At 46.1% G+C, this 22,278-nt stretch overlaps 1 protein-coding gene across 1 annotated transcript in view; it reads right to left on the bottom strand.

The window, feature by feature from the left end:
• The window catches only part of LOC125740767 (mitogen-activated protein kinase kinase kinase 3-like), a 47,889-nt gene extending 26,737 nt beyond the window's left edge, over window positions 1–21,152 (bottom strand). The window contains exons 1-4 of the mRNA XM_049012419.1: window positions 20,462–21,152; window positions 3,161–3,219; window positions 2,012–2,059; window positions 1,697–1,741 (exon numbers count right to left, since the gene is read on the bottom strand). Coding sequence (XP_048868376.1) covers window positions 1,697–1,741; window positions 2,012–2,059; window positions 3,161–3,219; window positions 20,462–20,631 — 322 coding nt within the window. The 5' untranslated portion in view covers window positions 20,632–21,152. The remainder of the gene's footprint in view (window positions 1–1,696; window positions 1,742–2,011; window positions 2,060–3,160; window positions 3,220–20,461) is intronic.
• Between the last annotated feature and the right edge of the window lie 1,126 nt (window positions 21,153–22,278).

Here is a 22,278-nt window from a genome sequence, read left to right as displayed (position 1 = left end):
TACTGGTGCCTCATAACTGAACCATGAAGTCATTGGCAGAGAGTCACAGTTCAGAGAAAAAAAAGAGGGGGGAAAGTCTCCACGACGACTTGCTTCCTCTTCTCACCACAATGTTGAAAAAAAAACATGATTTTTGTCTCAACAGAAAGATCATTTGGATGCATCGCATCTGCAGAAAAATGGCATGCTATGCTGACCGCCAGCATAAGCTCGCATATCGCAGTTATTATCCCGCCCTCGACACGACTTAAAGGAAGATCTTAGGTGGTAATAACCTTTACAATGCAGAGGAAACTCGAGCCATTACTCAGAAACTCTGAAGCCAAGTTTCCAAGCGCTGGATGGATACAGTCCTTGACTGGGAATTTTCACGGTTACTCCAAGTCCTGGCTTTGCTCAGCGAGCGGCACGAAAGCAAATATCTCACCGGAGAGCACTTAGAAATGCCGCTGACGGAAAGTCTATTATGAACCTACATGCAGGACAACAGTCTGACGAGGGCTTGACCCTTTGAAGAAGCAGCACTCTGGAATTCATGAGGTCAAGCGGAGATGCGTGTCAGAGCACAGGGTCACTCACAATAAAGGCCAGAGGGAGCACAAAATGATATAGCCTGTAATACCCCCTCCTGCCCCCCACATGGTGGGGGCACTCCTCACACTGGCTAATTGTCCTTGGAGAACCTTTGGCTTTTTGCAGCCACTCCCGCAGGGTACTAGGTAAGACACCAAAATACAACAGTTTTTCAAAACCATTTTTCGGACTCAGTTAGGGGCCCTAACTGATAAATGAAATTACTTGCCAAAAATATGTTTTGGGGATGGAGTCCGGCATCACTAGAGAGGCATTAAAACAAAACTGACTGGTTCTTCACCTGTTCGCCAACATGGCCTCCCTGTCCCTACCGGGAATTATGACCGAATATAAACAAATGCACTCGGCTGCGACACCTTTAACCCGGAAAGTCCTCAATCACCCGCCTGCGTCCCTTAGCTCAGGATGCCCCCCCGCCCCCCACATCCCTGGCACACTGATGAATTATTCACAAGGAATCCGCAAATTGTTATCTTGAAGAGGCACCGGCTTATCTCGACTCTCGCCCCGGCAAAATGACAGGAGCGGCCCCGGTTCCCAGGATGGCATGCCGGAAGCGAGAGTGGCCCCCGAGGATTTCCCGACGCCCCGTGACGCAGCACGCAGGCTTCCACTCCGGCTAATTAGGCCCAGTGTGTCCGCGCGACGCCCAAGACAGAGCCGCGCTCTTCCGGCCGATCGACGCCGTGGTCTCCTTAATGAGAACTCCGCTGGAAACCCAGTGATTCCGCTTTCAGAAACAGACATTTAATGACCCTGACGTAGCATCAACACCAACACGTTCCAACGTGTTTTTACAGTCAGATTATCGGCTATGGTTGGTTTCATTTATTCCCCAGAATAAATATACACTGTGGCATAACGGCCCAATTCAACGCGCTGCATTTGTCCAAAACTACATGAGCTCTTTCCATTCGCCAGGCGAGAGAAACACAGAGGTCCTTTCAGCTGGCAAAATCGCTATGGCTACCGCTGCTATGAGGCTTTGCGTTTTGAGAGTAAACGGTGACTCACGGCACAATTTTCCAGCTTCCCGGCGCACGGAAACGTCCCGCTAAAACCTGTGCAGCGTAGGCGGCCATGGCGGGACGGAGAGGCCTACCTTTTGAGTTCTTGGGGAGGCCCGGTCCGGGAAGCCCGTCGTCGTCTGTCGAGACAAAGAGAGGGCTGGTCGGTCAGGCGGCGAGGTGGAGCGGCCGGCCGACATGTGGTGATTTACGGAGCGAGACGCCATTGCGGTCCCGGGACAGTACTGTCTGTTAACCAGTCATGGCTGAGCATTAACAGGTTTCCTTCCGACCTATTGGCACGAGGCATTATTAGCCGAAGACCACATTTTCACCCAGGCATGCGTTTGCATACTGTCCCGAGAGAGCAAGGCTGCGAGAGCAGAGTGAAAACTCCCCAGGAGACTGACCGTCCTGCATTGGGCTTCGCAAGGCCGTCCTCTGAGTGCTGCTGGGACCTGTGGATGCCGACGGGAAACACTGTGTGAATTATCAGACGGCTGGCCACTGCCTACCCTCACACGCCAAACCCGCATGCTCTGTATGCTTCCAGAACATCATTAAAAAAACTGACTAATCTAACTTCACTAGTACATGCTTCTAAGGGAGGTAAAAGGGGCAGTGGAGGCTTAATGAATTGGGAAATGCACTAGTGATTGAAAGGTTGCTGGTTCGAATCCCCGAAAAGCAAGGTACCGCCCCCAAGCACTGCTCCACGGGCGCTGAATTAGCTGCCCCCTGCTACGTCACATTTGAGTCAAATGCACGCATTTCAGAGCACACATTTCCTTGTGATGTGTCAACAATGACAATTAATCAGTTTCACTGCAAAAAAAAAAAACATTAAGTCAATCATTGTGCTTAAATGCTCACAAGCCTAGTTGCTTGACAAAAAAAAAATTGCCTAGTTTCATTTACATTTATTTATTTAGAAAATGCTTTTATCCATATTAATGGGCAGACAGGGTCAGCCAGTCTCTGGAGGAATAGGCTTTTTTTCCCCACTGGTTCCACTAGATCCTTCTTTCTAACGAGGACAAACCTAGTTCAGAAAAACCATCTTTGCTTATGCTGAGAAGCCCCGAGAGGAACACCGGCTATCCCGAGAGGAACACCGGCAATCCCGAGAGGAACACCGGCTATCCCGAAGAGGAGCTCGGACATAAATGAGAGGGCCAGCAGCACCTGTCTGCCACACGGCAGGCCGCCGGGGAGAGAGCGAGCTACGACTCCGGCACCCCCGAGAAGGACGCGGCCGCTACGCACCCTTGAGAACACACTTAACCCAGGCTGGCTCATTAAGCATCCGGCGGTGTTGGCGAGCGACATGCCAGCGGGTCGCCCGCACTGCTCTGGGCCTCAGGCTCTGTGTAGCCAAGCGTGTTTCTGCTCAAAGTCCTAATGACCTTTAGGGGAATCGGGGTAATTAGGCTACAGTTGCACATAAATAAGCCTGACCATATAAGGTTAAAAAAGGAGCTCATTAATATGCAGGTACATTAATTTATGCGGTATTTTGGGCACACCCACTGAAGCAAAAAAAAAAGAACTCTACTCACCCATGTATACCGTCATCATCAGGAGGCGTCTAACCTCAAGTGCTGAGCTGAACTTCACCCTGAGAGCATAAAAACAAAAGTTTTCAGAGCCCAACAAACCATTTAGACCAATGGAACCACAAATGGGAGGGGCACTTACCCCAGCTGAAAGCTGATTGGTCTCAAAATTCGACCTCCCCTGTCACTCACCATTTCATAACATATCATTGGCTAATGGTAAGGCTGGCCTCTTCATAAGAGTTATGGCCCATCTTATGCCCTGACCGCGGAGCTTGTTAACGCGGCAGCCCCATGAACATATGGTCACACTTCAAGTGAAGCTCGCAAATCAGAACTGTACACGGTGCATGCGCCGCTGAACACGTAACAAATAAGCACGATATCACGCCATGATGCAGACTCCTTAGTCCTGTCTCAGCGAAGAGCAGGACTTCTGAGGGGAGTCGAGGGGGATCTCGACTTTGAAGGTGGCGGGGGGGCCCCGGCACTCGAGAAACATTTCGGTCCCAAAGTCACAGAAGAGGGAACAGAGGGAGGACAGGACGGCGTGCGATAGGTGGAGAGCGCACGCTCTTCAAAGGCAGACGCAAGTGTTCAGCCACATGAAGGCTCTTCGGCGGAAGACGCGGCTGTCACAACCCACTACGTCGCCGTCCATTATCCCGCATTCTGACATATGAAAGAGGAGACAGAACAATACCTTTTTTTCCCTCCCTTTCATTTATGCTTTGCTGTGTCTTCAAAAACAACGAGCAACACGGCACACAGAGCAACACGCGAAGAGGACAAGTCCCAAGCAAACGCTAAAGCTCCGAGAGCGTTTTGTTTTTTTTTCATCCCAAGTCCCTGTCAGGGAAGTTAGTCTCTCTTCCACGGAAAACAGACACCAGTTTAACAAAAAATAAACAGGAAGAAACTTCAAAAGCAGACTACAGATGTTAAATAACAATTTGAGGAAATAAATGAACACGCTAAAAGCATCAGATAAATAGGCTAATTTAGCTGTTACAGCTTGTTTTGTTTACATATGCAATATTTTATAATGATGTGGTGTTTCACCAATGTAATCCTGTTTTTTAGTGGGGGGCAGGGTGGGGGCTGCTAGCTTACTTAATACAATTGGTTGTTTATACGTTATGCTGCATGCACTTGCAATTTCCTAAACGTCTATTTACTTCGATGGTAATTACGTTTGCCTGGTCCTGCTCTGTTGTTGGTAGCGATTAAATAAAACTCCAATTAAGGAATGAAAGTATCTGAGAAAAGCATCTGTTTTTTGGAAGAATTTAAAGGAACAAGAGACAGAAAGAGCTTCCCAGCGGCCCCTACATCTACATCTAGTCTTACTACAAGCATGCGGCAGACATTTTATTGCTGGTATGAAGTATTATGGCAGTTTACGGATGGCCTGACGGGAGGCAGGCTGCAGGGGTGTGACAGGTGGGCTAGATGAAGCGTGTCTGTTTGTAGGTCAGCAGAAGACCGCAGTTCACCGTCATGCACCCACACCCCCGCTGACCCGCCACCGCCACCGCCTGCAGTGAACCATGCAGCGAGCGCAGTCAAAAAAAAAAAGAACTCCAGTGAACTTTCAGAACCAGTAACAGGAATTTCCCCATCAGACGAGCCTCTATCTCCTTTCCGGGTCACTGTCCTCCGAGTTTCAGAACTGCACGTAATGCAGCACCAACGCAGCTCTCAGCCCAAAGCCAGCAGCCTCTGGTGCCTCTCTACCCAAAGATGACATCATGGCGTGTTTTTGACAAACAGGTACCTTATAAGGAAGTAATGCCTTTCATGTTTTGAGTCTTTGTCCTCGTTTTCAGAGCAGCGTATGAATGAATCTACTTTTATCCATGTTCTTGTAAGATGCAGCAGGTCACCTTGACTAAAACTGTGTGATGAAAATACAAGAGTGTGTCAGGGTCAAAAGAGAGAAATCGATATTCTAGTCAGTACAGGAGGCCTGTTAGCCGTTTGCGGCGGTGTGATTTACTCATAACAAGAACGAACCGTGTCACACAGCTCATCAAGGTCAGGTTACAGCCCGCTGCAATGTGCAGGGAGGATTTCTGCAGGATTACATCGTCCACCGCCCTTAAAATCACAAGCGACGCTGACATGCCCGACAACATGAGAAGGAGGCTTCGCCAAGGCCACAAAGCAGGACGTGGAGGATGAGCAACACATAGCTGTGACCTAGACACCTCAGAGGGAGTAAACGGGCATGAGGCTAAAGACTTAATTAATCGTTTGAGCTCCTGTACACTCCTGATCATCCGGAAACCACACAGTCACTGAGGGAAAACATATTTCAGAAGCCGAATTACAGAATCCGTGACTTGATTAAGGCTAATTATGGTGCCCGATAAACCCGATAAAGAAAAAGAAACAGCCACGTTAAAAGCCTCCCAGTCTTGGTCTGGAACACCGACGTAGCCCACCAAAATTAGACGGGAGGATACACCAGAAGTACAGAGTCTAATATTAACACGATTAAACCCCGTTATAACTCTCAAAGGACAACTTAAAGCTGTCAAAGGACAAAAGTAAACAAATAAAAAAAAATGCAGCACATAAATTATTTCACAGCTACTGGGAGTTTTACATAGAAATATTCTGAGGGCAGAGACAAAAATGACTGGTTCAGAAATATAACCAATCAGATTGTAGAGGAGGTGGGTCCAAGCAAGTAGAGGAGGCAGGACCAAGATATCTGATTGGTGGGTCACACCTCCCCTAGTTGCTTGGACCCACCTCCTCTACACCTCTCTGAACCAATCATTTTTCGTTCTGTCCTCAGAACATCTTTGTGTACGTAAAACTCCAAGCTATTTCATATACCGTTTAACGTTCTACTTGAATAAATGCTTGGGAAGCTTACGAAATGAACCACGAAGTGCACAAGCAAAAACCATTACCTGGCACATATAATACAGGACATTTGAACGTCTTAAAAGCAGTTCCTTGAACTTGTGTTCTTCGTCTGTTTAACGAGCAAAGCATTTGCGGCTTTTTGGCGAGCTTTTGGGGGCGTTGACGGCTAGCTAGCATGGAGCAAACAGCGCTTTAGCTCCCTTGACTCTGGATGGACGACGACGACCCTCTCAGCCTCCCCCAAGCATCTCCCCCTAGCCGCTGCCGAGATCCACAAAGCACAACCTCGCCACTCAGCACGCACCCCTAACGAGTTAATTGGATGTCACTCTTCCAGAGCCTGTCGCCGCCATATAATTGCCCCGTGAAACCATGGAGACGAAACAACAGAGGAGTGCTCGGATTAAACTGAAACGGCTTCCATGTTTTAAACAAATTCTTATTATGTGAAATAATATGTCCCAAGACGGGGGGCGCAAAGCCTCTTTGGATGGTCGAAAGAAGTGTGCAATGCAGGGGCGTCACAAGGCCAGACACACGCACACGCGTCTCCAAGGTCATCCGAAAGCGATAAACAAATCTGCACGGTCACAGCCGAGCCACAGGGACATACGCCAACACACGACAAAATGTAGCTACATTTCACGTTTTATTAATTTAGTAGAAGCTCTATCCAAAGTGACACGCATTCGGAAAAAGCAGGGGCAGCCGGTGTCTGCAGCATTCACGGATACAAGCCGTGCTCAAGGGCCCAGCAGAGAAATCAGTCTGCCAACCCTGGGATTTGTGCTGGCGACATTCCGATCACAGGCTCAGCATCCTATAACCCGCTGAGCCTAACACCTCCCTGTTCTGATACAACTTCATTACAAAAGCATGCAATCTGAAAGCTTCTGGCTAAAAGGACGTTTAGAACGAGTTTAGCGTTTGGGGGAGTTAGTCGTTCTGCGTGTAGGAGAGAGACTGGGAGTAATGGCCGGGCTCTCATAGCCCTACGATTTGTTTGTTTAAATCATTTGTGTCTTTGCATCATGCTCAGTTGGCTTACCTGTCCCCCCCCCCCCCCATAAGGGTGCCTGAATACATCTTCCCTCAATAATCTACAAGCCCCGTTGATCTGTATTATAACCAAAATTTTCAACCGAAATTATAAACCAAATTGCATTTCAAACCCCAAAGCAGATTTGACAACGCAAGTGTCATTCGAGGAGGCCAATGCGAGGCTAGAGCACCCTTAGTGAGTAAATGGTGCAGAGTGGCTCATTGTGATGGATGCAGGTCGACTTTGCGTACTGCTACAGTGACATGCGGACAGACCACAGGGTATCATCTGTGACATCAGCTGGAAGTCTGCTGGTCAAAACTGAGGTCTTTAACATGTAGCATAATATCCGAATACCTTACCATTTTCACCACTATAATGCAAGCTATGATATCTGGAAACCTTAACCACAACAAAACCTGCACTACTTGCAGGTGTCGCCGCCTTCATCACGAACAGAATCTTCTAGAGCGCCTGCAAGCATTATCTTAATCAGTACAACACCGAGCAATCATCACTTAACATCTATTGACTTTTACCTTGTCCAACATAAATGAAGTCTCAACATGCATAAGCGAAGATTCCGTGCGAGACGGAGATTTACAATGCGGACAATAAGCTCAAAGACCATAATTACGTCCCAATATCAACAGGCCAGATGAGGCTGATGCAATACGCAGTAATCGGGTCTCTCTCCGATTTCAGGTGGAACGCGGAGAGGGCCTGAATCTCCCTTAAAGACCTGCTGTGTGATGCTGGGTAAATTCCCACCTTTGACCCAGAAGGCACTGTGGTTTGGTTTGGGGACATCTGGCATCTACAAAGAGTAGTAAAGATGCAGGGTGGGCGGGAGACTGGAGGTGCACAAAACCCACTAAATGTAAAAAAAAAAAAACAAAAAAAAATAAGATCACCACTGTGAAGAACAGCTTCTTCTAAATTCATGCGGTGACGTTTCTTACTAAGAAAAGGAAGTTACTAATGTGGTTATAAGTCCTAAAAGGAGAACACGAAGGATGACAAACTCAACCGCACAGCCAGTTGTCAACAAAGGCTTCTTTTCTTAACTCAAGCTTGGCAGCAGAAATGAGGACGTTGCCAAAATGCCCCACAAAGCCCTGCGCTGGACATTAATTGTCACCGATGGACCAGTAATTAGCCGTAAAAAATAAGAATCGTCATGCTACATCATTTGTAGTCGGCAGCCCCTTTAAGGGCCGAGATTTTGCTTTACTCCCCATATAAGGCTGACGCAGGAAATCAGGCACAAGTATTGCATGTTGGAGGTTCGCACACCTGCCACGTTGAACGCTGGTTGTTTAATGCTTCACTTCTGTACCCATGACTCTCGATGAACTCTCAACAGCAGCAAAATAACATCTAACATCCTCAGATCTCCCAAAAGGGCATTAGGAAAAAGGGTGAATATATTCTCAGTTCTGACTTTAAGAATCCTGTGAAGCACTGGTGTCACACTCACCAGCAACAAACACAGAGGCAGACCAGAGGACTAACAGCGCCAACGGAGCAGATTACATGCGCACATCACAAGTCGCACAGGGGAAAGCTCCTCTTGTAGGAAAATAAATGATTATAGTGCTTCACCTGGGAATACAAACTTCAAACACGATTTCAAAACAGGGAGATGTTTCCAAAAGCCATTCGGTGGGCATTGTGTCAGCATTACATTTAATTTGCTTTTGATCGCTATCAAACAACACCCAGCTCTCTTCAAGCGCCTGAGAAAGGGAATTACAACACAGTGTGATGCAATGCATTTTCAATGACTGAGCTCCTGGGAAAGTACCCTTTAAGTGATCTAGCAGCAGTCAAAGTGAGGGAGGGGGAAGAAGAAGGAGGAAAAAAAAGACCTGCAACACAAAACTCACGTCCCTCACTGTGCAGGAGACAAGCGGGCCAGCTGGAACGAGACGCTCCTCGAACTTTATTTACGGTGCCTGGAATCTTTAATTAACATAGCACAAAAGCAGGGGGGGGGGGGAAATCAAGCTACGGGCTAAACTCGCGAGCAGTATGAGTCTGGGGAGCGGGAACGGCGGGGGCTCACTGCCATTTCAGTCTGCATCTGGCTTTGCGGACCTCATTTTCACTGGCAGGACCGATCGGCCCCGGTCCCTGGGATTCCCCCACGAGATCACAGCTTTGAAACAAGCCCCGTTAAACCACAGGCGTATATTCCTGTGCTCTCTAGAATACCAGTGTGGTGAGTAACTCCATCCACTGGACTTTCCTGTTGGATGGAGAGTCTCACATGTGGTTCACGGCACTATCACACACCATTCATCTGCACTGAACACCTATATATATATATATACTATTGTACTATATATTGTACTATAAAAGATCTAGCACCATATATAACATATCAAAATGCAGCATACTGTAGGCCAAAGGTAATTTTATAGTTGAATGGTCATTATTTTTGGAATGTTTTATGAAGAATAAAACGATCGTATTAAAATCAAGTTTCCCACCATACTTGTGTTTTAAAAATCTGGAACATAGAACATGCAATGACACAGAAAGCGAGGCACACTGATGTCTGTCTACTGAATTATATTTACTGGCATGTCGTGCAAAAATACCGTTATTTAAATGTTTGACTTAATTCATCCTTTAGACAAAATATTCTGTAATAATGCATACAAATTTATGCAGTCCAATTTTATGCCCATGCAACAATCCCGAGAATCTGGCAGAAATGTAAATGGTATTCTTAGATTTTATTACACAGTTTGCCACCTAAGACTGGATTAAAAATCCCTTCCCAAAAATACAGATAGGCTTACACAGAAAACCCGATTTCGGTCTTGCATCTCTCTAAAACGTTTCATAGTTCAGTCACTGGCTACATTCTTGAATGACTGGAAATTGCGGTTTTGAATAAAAAATATATTTGTCTGTAAGAAAACAAAGTGAAGATAGAGTAAGTTTGCGTGAAAATCGAAATATGGTAGTCTTCGCAACTATGATGCTGTGTGCTACGCCTCCGCTAGTACCCCATTAGCGACGGGCCACAGCATCATGCAGATGTAAATAAAACATCTGTTTCATACAGCAAAGCATAAGCGCGCACTTCAACACGACACGCTAGGCAAATTAAATAAGGCCACTTCACAGAGCTACATTCATGTCTTCATGCCTCACACAAACTCGCGATCTTGTAAAATAATCTAAAGCCATTGATCACACTACCTTGAATATCGCATATTTGTCTTCATGCAATAGCGACACAAAAACGTCAGGCTGCTCTATCCGCCTTAGGTAAAGAGGCCAACCTCATTATCATCTGTCAAATTTAACCTCGAATCTAGGCTATATTTCTTAAGGTCGCCTACTTAAATAACACTTTAGAAATGTATGTAGCGACAAATACCCTCCAATCAGTCAATAAATTGCATATTGCCACATTTGCCGGCTAAAGAAAATACGACTTCTTGGTTGTTAATATGCAACTTCTTACCATTCAGTGAGCCCCTGACACCTTACCATTCAGAGGTGATTTTAAGATAATGTTGAAAACACACAAACTTTAAAAACACTCACCTGTTTACCTACGGAACTTCATAGCTGAAGTAATACGTTGACAAGTAATGATGTCAGCTGTTCAAAAATAATAATTTTAAAGATGCAATCAAAGATGAGAAGCAATGCAGAAGTCCAACGACGTGACTTGGTTCAGATGTTCCCCGTGCCACTAATATCCGGATATTACAACAACTGCACGCGAATGAAATGCAATTGTCAGGCGTTATATTTAGAGAAAAATCGACTTAATCCAGCATTGCATTCAAAGAATGGATAAGGCCGTCCTCCAAAGTGTATCTGTAATCCAAAGTGACGATCAAACACTCGGAGAAAGCTGTATAGAATGTCTCGCATCGGGCAAAGTTTCTTACCTTCCCCCGGCGCTCAGCTCGGCTGGACGCCGCCAGCGCTCCCACCGACTAAGCAGCGGCTCTGATGTCAGCGGCAACGTGAGATCCAGGAAGTGATGACGGGCACGAGGCTCGCTGCGAGAGCGCCGCGCGTGCCGCTGCTGCCCCCCGGAGGCCGCGCGAGCTCTCCGGAGTGCTGCACCGCCGCGGAAGTTATTGCAGAATCGCACGAGGACGGTAGCATCTCGATACGACCGACAAGCGCAGATTAATGCCGCTATGTCTGCTGTTTGCTCCTGTTTTCGACAATAGGTAATTGGTAAGTGTCTCAGTGAACCAGGGCCGATTCTAGTATGTGACCTTTACGGGGTATGTCTTTTGACTCATGAATGTATTCGGCTCTTAAGAAAATCCACGTATTTTAGATTATTAGAGCTTCACCGGATAGTATTAAGAAACCATAATAGGAATTAGAATGTCATATAAAACACCACTGCTCCTTTTTGGGTACTCTTCCACACTATAAATAGATATGACGTATGGTTAATGAAATTATACGACAACAACTTAACTGTTTCGATGCAAATTAACTATGACGTTTTATTTCCTGTATATTTAGTTCTACTTCCTAATTAAATGTTAGTAAAAAGTGCGCTCCCAACATTTCCACTAGATGGGGTTGGAGACCAATTTTGTAAATAGAACATGTTTTTTCTTTTCTCGTCAGTGTTATAATAAAATTTGACGTGCTTTTCAGGATTATCTAAAACGTGTTCCGATAAAATGTAGATGCCGTTACGCTGTTCTTTATATTGTAGGTATTTCTTTCATCCATCTATCGTCAATACCCTTTGGCGAGTATTATTATTGTAGTTAATTTAATCTGCATAAAGCAGTTAGAAAATGAATGGATGACAGTTTTTATGTGAAATACGTGGTTGTCACAGTACTGCTGCACACAGGAGAAACTAGATTTTAATATAATTCAAAATAATAAAATTCAAATAATATATATAAATAATTTTAAATTGCCCTGTGATGGGTTGCCCCCCCATCCTGGGATGTTCCCTGCCTCTTACCCATAGCTTCCAGGATAGGCTCCGGACCCCCCGCTACCCAGTAGGATAAATGGTTCGGAAAATGGATGGATGGACGGATAATTTAAAATAAATACAAATAATAAAAATTTGGGTATGCATTCCAATATTTACAGAAGTATTTTTGGGTGACATCTGAACTGTCAACCATCTGGCCAGAAAGCAGATGCCAGGTATTTGGACACTGCAGCAAATGTTACCCAAAGCTCAATGCAATGTTTGTTTTAGCTTCAAGGCTTCTATGGATCTGTTTGCATGGGGAATTGATCCTTAATTGCACAGCTGTTCAGGATTAATTGGTTGATTGACTGATCTTTACTTGCACAGCTGTTCAGGATTAATTGGTTGGTTATTTCAGTGATAGACTAGTGCAGCATGACACATATCATATGTCTCTGCACCACATTCACTGGCAAAAGATTGATATCTTATTTTTAAAAAATACCAGTGATTTAAATGTTTCATTTTTTTTAGCAGCTATTTTCATATCAGCATATTTCACCCATCTGTTGCAGCCACATATCAAGTACAGGGTTACAGTGGCTTGGAGCCTATTCCAGGAAGACCAGGGCATGATGCCAGTCCATCACGAAACACCCATAACCACGGGGAGAACTCAGACAAAGCCAGAGGCGGGAATCGAACTGACAGTCCAGCAGGTATAAGATAAATGAGCCACCTATCCTCAAAGATTTATGTTTCACTACGTGACTTTTGGAATATGTGTACGAACACATCCCATTAGAAGCAAAATAGTACACTGACATTCAAGACAACGAACTTTGGTGAATAACAGTTGCATAAATTCAAGCAGTTTCCTTTGACCCAGAATGATATCACAGGTCCAAGTAATTTGCGGCACAGATCTGACTGCGTACGGATTCACACAACATGACCAGGTCTTTTCAAAAATAGCAGTGGAGAATTCGGGTGTTAGAGTTCTTCACGGCTGAGAGGAGCCCATTGTGCTGATGGGTTTTAGGCTTGGTCCTCTGCAGCCTGCCACACAATTGCCATTCAGCTGTGGTGGAAGTGTGGCTGATTTCAGGCGTTCTCACAGCGAACCAGTGCTTCGTTGTGCACTGTGATACACTCTGGAGGAGAGGCAAACTGCCAAACTCACTTATATACCAGTGCAGCGGTCGCCCTCTGGTGCCTCAGGTCTCATTGGTGGGACGCATGTCTCGTCAAAAATTCCGATCTGAATTTCACACTTTCAGCAGTCAGTACATCATTGTGGTTATTTATCTGTCTTCAGCTTCTGAATGCACGTCTTCGTCACCTTATAAGGGACAGTCCTCATCCTGCTTCTTGCCGCTGGTCTTAAGAGAAATAAAAATGACCTTCTCAGGAAAGGCAGCACTGCATTTAGGCCAAATGAACTCCTTCAAGACCCCCCATCTGGGCGGCATCAGTAGGTAGCTCTGTTGCCTTGTGCTTTCAGGGATGGGTCTACTCTGCATGTGTCTCGACTAGGGTGACCACCGAATCCATGTCAAGGGGGGGAACCTATGAGCTACTTCAGGTTTTACAAGCTACTTTAAAACTGAAAGACTCCCGGCGAAATTGTTTGGTTCGTGTTATATTGTTACTGGTTCGTTTCCTTGATTTAAGATACTCATCTAGTGGTTTCACATTAACATTAGTGACACATGCACGAATATAGGAGACTGACCAATCAGCACACAGCAAGGACTCGGGGGGGCTTAAGTGAAATCCAGGTCTTTTTAATTGAAATGGTTGAAATGGTAGTTTACAAACCATGTCATAGCTCATAGTGTTCTTCCTGACATGGATAAGGTAGTAGGCCTAGGCTCATCCCATTAGGTGATGTAGAGGGCTCCCTAGAGCGCCACCTTCTGGGCAACTTAGTGAGCCAGTTTCACTTTGTCTTGGACAGTGTGGTGCTCCACATGCTCCTCGGACCCAGGAGGGTAATCGCCGGTGGTGGAGCTCGCCTAGGGTTTCACATGCGCTTTATCCAGCACCGAGTTCTCCAGTCTCCTTCTACAAGCCAAAGGCATGCGGTTAGGTGACTGGGTCTCTCTAAACTACCCACAGTTCGTAGCTGCGCATATATCCTGTGATCAACTGTTGAGCCATGCAGGATGTACCCCTGCTCTGTGCCGTATGCTGCAAAGGACAGACTGCAGGCCTCTCATGACCCCGACCAGCATAAGTGGTTGGAAAATGAATGAATAACTTTTCATTCCAACAAAAAAAATTGTGTTGACTGTCTGTGTTTATTTCAAAATTTGAGGCTCGAATGCCTCACATATTTCTCGTCTGGTTTTTCTTTTTTTTTTAAATCGTGATTGTGGTTATCGTAAGAGTCTGCCAGACTTTACTAAACATTTCACATTTTTTTTGTAGGACAATGTGTAGTGCTTATAATTGTGCAAGATTTATAACTGTGTGTGGGTTCCCTCCGGATGTTCCCGGAGACACGGCCTACGCAGTTTGGTCTCCCTAAACTGTCCGTAATGTGTCTGTGTCCTGTGATGGGGAATATTGTAATCCATCCATCAACCGCAGGCCCCGGCAAAACGAAGGTATTTGTTTATTCAAATTTGCATTGCCTGTCTGATTCCCTGTCATCGAGTCGGGGACAGCGAGGCCCTCAGAGTCCCCAAGGTGGACAGTGCTGCCTCACACCACTTTGTTTTTAATTTAATCTGTTATTCAGATGGGCCACCTAAACAGTTGACTGCTAATTAAATGTCGGCTCTCAAAGCTGTAGGAGACACGGCTTCTAAACCACATCCTAAAAGGCGTCTTTTTATTAGATTTCAGGCAGCTGTTTCCATGACAAAGACAGAGGCTTCCGTATGCTCTTAAATGTTATCAATTCAAAGGAGAATGAAAAGAATGCACAGATTAAGTTCCACGGAATTAAATATACAAGAATCTGGCGTCATATATTATTAGTTTCCATTGAGGATTGTTTAATTCAGTTTTGCGCAAAGCATCCTGCATGTTTAAAGAGATACAAAGCTGTTCTGTTGCCAGATTGTGGAAAAACACAGCACACTCTTCAGCGTTGTCCCCGACGACCAGGCCAATGGTTGGACACGAGGGCATCTGGTTCCCCCACCACCAGTCAACATTATTGGGCCGACTTTTGGGTTGCCATGCTTGCTAGAGCATGTGCTAAAAACCAGTTTAACTTGTATGGCAACAATCTGCATTCAGTCAAGCGCATGTGGAGACTCCTGCTTTATTTTTCAGGAAAACCTAAGCAAGACCATAACTGACCATAACTGCCAAGGGCCAGCTGCACTCTCACCTTATACAGTCAAGCAGATGGATTTTTTGTGGTTGTGTATTAAACTTTGGGCCATTTGTGCAGCTTACATTATGAATCAGAATGACTCGATCAAGTGTGTGACCTTCTTTCATGTAGGTCACCCTGGGAAACCGTGTCCTCAAATAACTCGTACGGCATTTAAAAATAAACAAAGACAAATGTTCATCCTTCCTGCATCTGACGTCCATTCAGTGGGATGGAGCGCTTCGACTTAGACAGGCCTCTCCATTTCTGTTTCGTTACCTTAGTATGTTTCAGCACTTTTGCACCGCCACCGAGAACACAGCCGTACCTGGGCCATACCGCAAACCAAACCGTTTTCCATTATAAATCAAACGAGCCGCCATCTGATTGGTTGTAATGCAGGGAGTTAGCAGTGATCAAATAGCAGTGATCTGCGTCGATACGCCTGGATTATCCGAGGGAAACAAGGGTGTGTGCTATATATTAATATTAGTAGTATCACAGATCGTGATGTGTTGATGCATTCTGAATAACTAATTTCCAACCGGCTACTACAAGTATTGTAGAACAGCTGAACGGATTCGTAAAGCAGATTCACACAAGCAAATGCTAATTCAGCCAAAGTTTGATGGTAACAGACAGCTAGACTCGAACGACCCTACTGCAGTCGGAAACTGTAGCCAGCCATAACCGGGCTGTAACCAGTAAATACCTTGGCAGTGCGGCTTGGGCACGGCCAGGTTCCTCTACGCCCGTGGGAAAAGCTTCATTTGAGCCTGTCGGGCACATCCAACAAAAAACAAACAAAATAGAGCGAACGGCATCACATTTTTGCCCATCGCGGTCCTCTTTGTACGGACCAGGTGGAGCCATTAGCCGTTAGCCAGACTAAACTATTGTAAAAAAGTACTCTAAATCAGGTCAGGGCACTAGGCCGTATGGTAACGGCGCCCGTATCACACTGGAAGGCCGGGATTTCATTCAAACCCTGACGGGCAGTTTCGTAAGACGTCTGTGAAATCGGAGGAAAGAGGCCAGATAAAATAAGATGATGACAGTGCATGTTGGGCTCCATAAAGGGAAATCAAGGCTGAATGCGGTGACCGCTATGAGGAAAGGGCTCTGCAGGGCATTCTGGGTAACCTCAGCTGGCTCCATTCAGGAGGACTCAGTCATCGCTATCTGGCCCTTTGTGCAGTGATGACTAATGAATGGATTAACATTAATCAATCACAGTTTTATTACGACGAGGGCAGTGTGTGGCTCAGTGTGTTAGGACACTTGTAAGTTTACTGGTTCAAATCCCTGAATCGGCAGAGTGGTTTCACTGCTGAGCCCCCGAATGTGGCCCTTGACTCCCAAATGCCGCAGGGACCAGCTGAGCCGGCTTTTTCAAAGGTATGTTGATTTGGATTAAAGCATCTGATAAATGAATACATTGGAAAAAGGTTCCCGAAAAAGCACCGTAAACCGGTTTGCAATTAATATGTGCCTCTTAGAAACTGAAAAAAAACTTCAGTTACTAAGCAAACATTTGCCTTGAGCATAACTCTACGTGTTTTACGAGCTAAACATATCACAAATAATACAGTTCACGTTGTAGCTGTAACAGTTGATTCCTCCATCAAAGTACAGCAATTCGCACACAGCGACGGAAATAGATTGCCACATATTTCCTGTTTTGGGACAGTATGCATTCGGGAGGGCCAGTGTGACAGTGCCTTAGGGGACATGTTCGGAATACCACTTCAATACCAGCTCATTCTTTTAACCGAAGCAAGTCATAGATTATGAGCAGGCAGATCAGCCCCTTCCAGCGTCCTGCAGCCTCCCACACCAGACCTGCTGGTTTCAGCCCGGTCCAAAGGCCACAGAAACAATTACATCACCACGACGGCCTCTGGAGACCAAAGGTGAACAGGGCAGACATTTCCTCGTGCCAGGGCTGACACCCACATGATTTTTTGTGTCTGTGTCATCTTAGGGCAAATATTACAGAGGATCCTTTAACCCCCCCCCCCAGCCCACCCCACCGAAAGAGTAACCGAAAGGGTGTCCACCCTCCACTCATTGGAAGGCTGGGCCGCGCCTGCCCCTCACACCTCCTCATGGGGACGCCGCTCTCCTGCTCATCAGGAGTAACCTGATGACTGTAAGGCACGTTCTGCGTTCTTCCAGCCGGGACTCCGCCAGTCTTTTGCATATGACACAAGCCTTTGTCAATGAGCCCATTACAATCTAAACAGCGGCACTTTCGGGGCCCAATCTATTTCCCTCACTCTATCTAGCAATCGAGGAAGTCAAATGCCCATTGAAATTAGCTGTAAATCTGCACACGTTTGCGTTATCAGTGTTTACACAGCACTTGGGTCAGATGAAAGCTGACGTAATACTGGGCGTGGTTTCTGCGACGCACATTTCAGCTGTTCCTTAAAGGCTGGTGCGAGCTTTCTGCACATGTTACGTCTTCAGCGAGATAAAGAGGAAGACTAAACGCATTTTATAGTAAAATGCAAACCGTACGAGCTGGTGGGCCCTACAATTCTGCTTATTTACAAAATCACGTTACATTCATACTGCAAAAAATGCGTTTAAACTGCGAAATGCGAAAGCATTTACGCTGCGGAAATAAATGTGATTTTCATTGCAGGCGTCATTCGCGTTATTTATGGCTTGATGCTTTTTCAGAAGCTCTGTGGAATAATCAATATTTGAGAGTGGTCACTGGAGGAGTTAATGGGTGGCTGTAGGGTGAGGTTTTGCTACCAATACCACATTGAATTTATTTTCTGTGCTTGGGCGGGGCGAGTGCTTGAATTCTTTCTACATTGTTTGAGGCGACTCCCAGTGGTAGTCTCAGTTTTTCAATTGCGTTGCACCAGTTCCTGTTACACCCACTACTCTCCTCTCCAGGGCAGGGTGAGGTGGTTCCTGGGAGGCTAAAACATGGTCACCAGGATCCCATGTTCTGCACACCTACTGCCTAGTTACCTGATCAGGTGTGTAAACTGCAGTACATAGTGATGATGATGATGGTGATGATTACGGATAAAGATAATTTCTTCTCTGCATGCAGGACCTGCTCAAACAATAACATACACACAATGTACTATCAAGCCTCTCTGAATCTCTGCAAAGCCTTCGGGGCCGACAAGTGTGAAGTGTGCGGAGCTGACCTTTACCTCCATCCTCTCCGCTCCTCAGCAAATGCGCTCCGTCTTTGCATTCGTCCTGACTGATGAAACTCGAGCGAATCGTGAAGCAAAACGGACGCAATTCCTCCTGCTAACCATTGCGTGAAGTGACATGTCTCTGGGTGTCTGCGCTGAAATCCTATCCAGCACGACGAGCAGAATCGCATTCTTCACCCATGACAGACGCGTGATTACAAGCACACCTTCTTCGTGTTAAAAGTTTCACCCGGTTCCCATTTCGACTACTGACAGCGGGGTAATGATATGACCGTATGGCATTAACCACAAAACACACAGATCTATACACACACCACGCATAAGCACATTCCTGAAAGGATTAGGAATATTAAGAGAGAAAGATGACAGGAAAACGAGGAAGACTATACGTGCAAGGGTTTAACATTACAAACAGGATCGTGTTATATTTTTGCAACACTCCGGTATTAAGTACAGACGAGCTGAGAGTTTCCCAGATAGGCTGCACACCGCCGCCGGGCCAAGCTGAAAGCTCTAGATTAGCAGCAGTCGCCCTCTTGGCGAACGTTTCCTGTGTGCTAGACGCATACTTGCGTCCCTGCCAAGCATTTTTCGCATTCCATGCGCCGAGACGCGTTGCAAAACCCCAAGAGCTGGGGCGCTGTTTGTTTTCCACCCCGCCGGCACATGCAAGATCCGACATGCCTTTGCACACCGATGTTTCTTCATCACAGAGGTTTGTTTGCCCGCTGAGCCGGTCCGCGGCCTACCGGAGGGTCAGTCTCCCTGGACGCGCTTTTCCTGCAGTATCATAACAAGCTCTGCACCAGGACTTTTTTACAACATCCTAACGTCTGCTGGAAGCACGTCAGTCTGGCGTCCACATTTGTCTCGAGACTGAGGAACCGTGCATGTACAGGGTTGCATTTATAGCATCTGTATACAGAGCGACATGCTTGCGTGACAAGACTGAAATGAAAGACTCGCATGACACATGATATTTTCTGTCATGAAGAACTGGACTGAACACATGCCAATGTCATGCATGCGGCCAACGTGCCGCACACCTGTCACGTTAACGGCCTAGAAATGGAGAGGTTTCATGGCGAAGGCTGGGCGTTCTGTTTCCTAAACTGATCAGAAATCAGTGGAGAAATTAAAGCAGATTTGCACTGCATATTCAGCACAACCATGGGAAACTAAACAAATTATTTTTATATTAATAATTTCTACTATTATGTTATCAAACAATAGCAGATGGGGCGGGGGGGGTTGTTAACAGTTGTGAAAGGACTTTCTGTATTGGCTGTTTGCACTAGTGATTTCCTTTATCAGTCCATTTACAGGATACCATAGTAATATAGTACTTTATCACAAGTTAATGGGCCGGTTTGTACCAGAGGACACTCACCTCAGGGTGGCACAGGCCCGGCCCGGTCCAGAAAGAAATCATGATCTCCACCATAGTATGGGTCATTGTGCTCCCCTGCCCACCCCCTTACCCATACCAATGGCACTAGGCTAGATGACCCGTTTGCTCAATGCAGGATCCCAGCAATAATGAGCAATTTCAAATCATCATTGTCCCACTGGATCAATTAAGAAGGGAAAGGGATTCTATTTTCCCAAACTGTGTTATTTCTCTGAGCCCTACAACATTTACTCATCTGTATCCCATAATGGTGTCTAACAGTGTCTAATGCATTATATAAAAGAAAAAGTCAATATAGAGTAAAAACATATTCTCCCAAATGGAGAAAAATTCAAGGAGTATATAAGCAAAATTCCTCTGTATCATTATCTTATTATCTTAATATGTATACATTTTTAAATAATTAAAGAAACTGGGAGTAGAACACCATAGCCGTATGAAACATGAATCATATATTATCAACAGTGTATTTCAAAAGCAGTAATTAGGAGTTAAAAATTGTGCGACACCCACCAGTTTATGTGTTTGAGGAGCCCATTCTGCGTGGCTCGAGGGCCCTCAACAATTACACTGTCATTATGCGCGGCGATGCTCCAGCGAACGTCGTCTTGCAAAGCTGCCGGTGGCAGTGAGAGGTCCCCGCCTCCCATCCGGTGACACACGGAGGTGCACAATGCCTCCATTCACACTCATCCGGGGAAAAATGTGAAGTATGCCCGTGTGAAGTGCCGCTCCGGAGCCTCGCTAGCGGAGCAGCTGACGACCCCGTCTTCTAGTAACAATTAGACTAGGGTACTTAAAACCGAGTGTCATTTGTTAGAGCTAATCCGGCATTTATGATTACAGGATAAATGACGATCTTGCTTTTTCTGGTAGATGTCTAGTTATAGTAACCATAGAAACACGTGTGGTAACCACAGCCATACAGATGACACTTAGGCCTAAATATAAGACATGGTAACTGGAAATCTGCACGTCCATGGAGGGAGATTCATGGATTGGCTAGCAGCGGTAGGTCATCCTTTCCGGGCGAAGCGAGTACTGAGACCTTCTGCTCATGGAAGAGCTGTTTTCCCGCTGAGAGCCAGCAGGTGTTTGTAGCATGCAGGTACCTGCACTCTTTACCTGCCACAAACCCACCACGGTCCACTCAGAAATCAGTTCCTGGTCCACCACCTTCAGGGTCATGGAAGAGCCATTTTCCCACTCAGACCCAGCAGATGTTTGTAGCACACAGGTACCTGTGCTCTCTCCCACCACAGACCCACCACGGTCCACTCAGAAATCAGTTCCTGGTCCACCACCTTCAGGGTCATGGAAGAGCCATTTTCCCGCTCAGACCCAGCAGATGTTTGTAGCATGCAGGTACCTGTGCTCTCTCCCACCACAGACCCACCACGGTCCACTCAGAAATCAGTTCCTGGTCCACTACCTTCTGCTTATGGAAGAACCACTTTCCCGCTGAGACCCAGCAGGTGTTTGTAGCATGCAGGTACCTGTGCTCTCTCCCACCACAGACCCACCACGGTCCACTCAGAAATCAGTTCCTGGTCCACTACCTTCTGCTTATGGAAGAACCACTTTCCCGCTGAGACCCAGCAGGTGTTTGTAGCATGCAGGTACCTGTGCTCTCTCCCACCACAGACCCACCACGGTCCACTCAGAAATCAGTTCCTGGTCCACCACCTTCAGGGTCATGGAAGAGCCATTTTCCCGCTCAGACCCAGCAGGTGTTTGTAGCATGCAGGTACCCGCACTCTCTCCTGCCACAGGCCCACCACGGTCCACTCAGAAATTAGTTCCTGGTCCACCATCTTCTGGTCATGGAAGAGCCATTTTCCCGCCGAGACTCAGCAGGTGTTTGTAGCATGTAGATACCTGCGCTCTTTACCTGCCACAGGTCCACCATGGTCCACTCAGAAATCAGCTCCTGGTCCACCACCAAGTTGGTAGGTTTTCATGATCCCAGGTTTAGTGGGAAACAACCCGACAGCCTCTCCAGATCCCCGTGAGTCGACATCTGACCTCCTGTTGATGCTTTGCTTGTGCTGCCGGTATAAACATTTAACAAAACAGCTTGACTTTTCCAGACGTGATAACCATCTCCCCAAGCCATTTCAGGAGCTCAGAATTAACAGTCAGTCAATCTTCATTTACTTCACATATACTCATACCCTGCTTTCTCTACTAGAAATGAAAGACTGCAGGACTTAATTTTAGCAAGTAGCTAAATTAATTTATTGCTTGGATAAGTAATGAAAAACACAGGTGTGGCTAAACTGTATTTTCCATTTTCTATTTATTCATTCCTGATGTTGTTTGTTGACTGA

This window comes from Brienomyrus brachyistius, chromosome 4 (genome assembly GCF_023856365.1).
Source record: "Brienomyrus brachyistius isolate T26 chromosome 4, BBRACH_0.4, whole genome shotgun sequence".
NCBI classification, from domain to species: domain Eukaryota; kingdom Metazoa; phylum Chordata; class Actinopteri; order Osteoglossiformes; family Mormyridae; genus Brienomyrus; species Brienomyrus brachyistius.
Note: the sequence above shows the minus strand (reverse complement) of the source record. Positions and strands in the feature narration are given on the sequence as shown.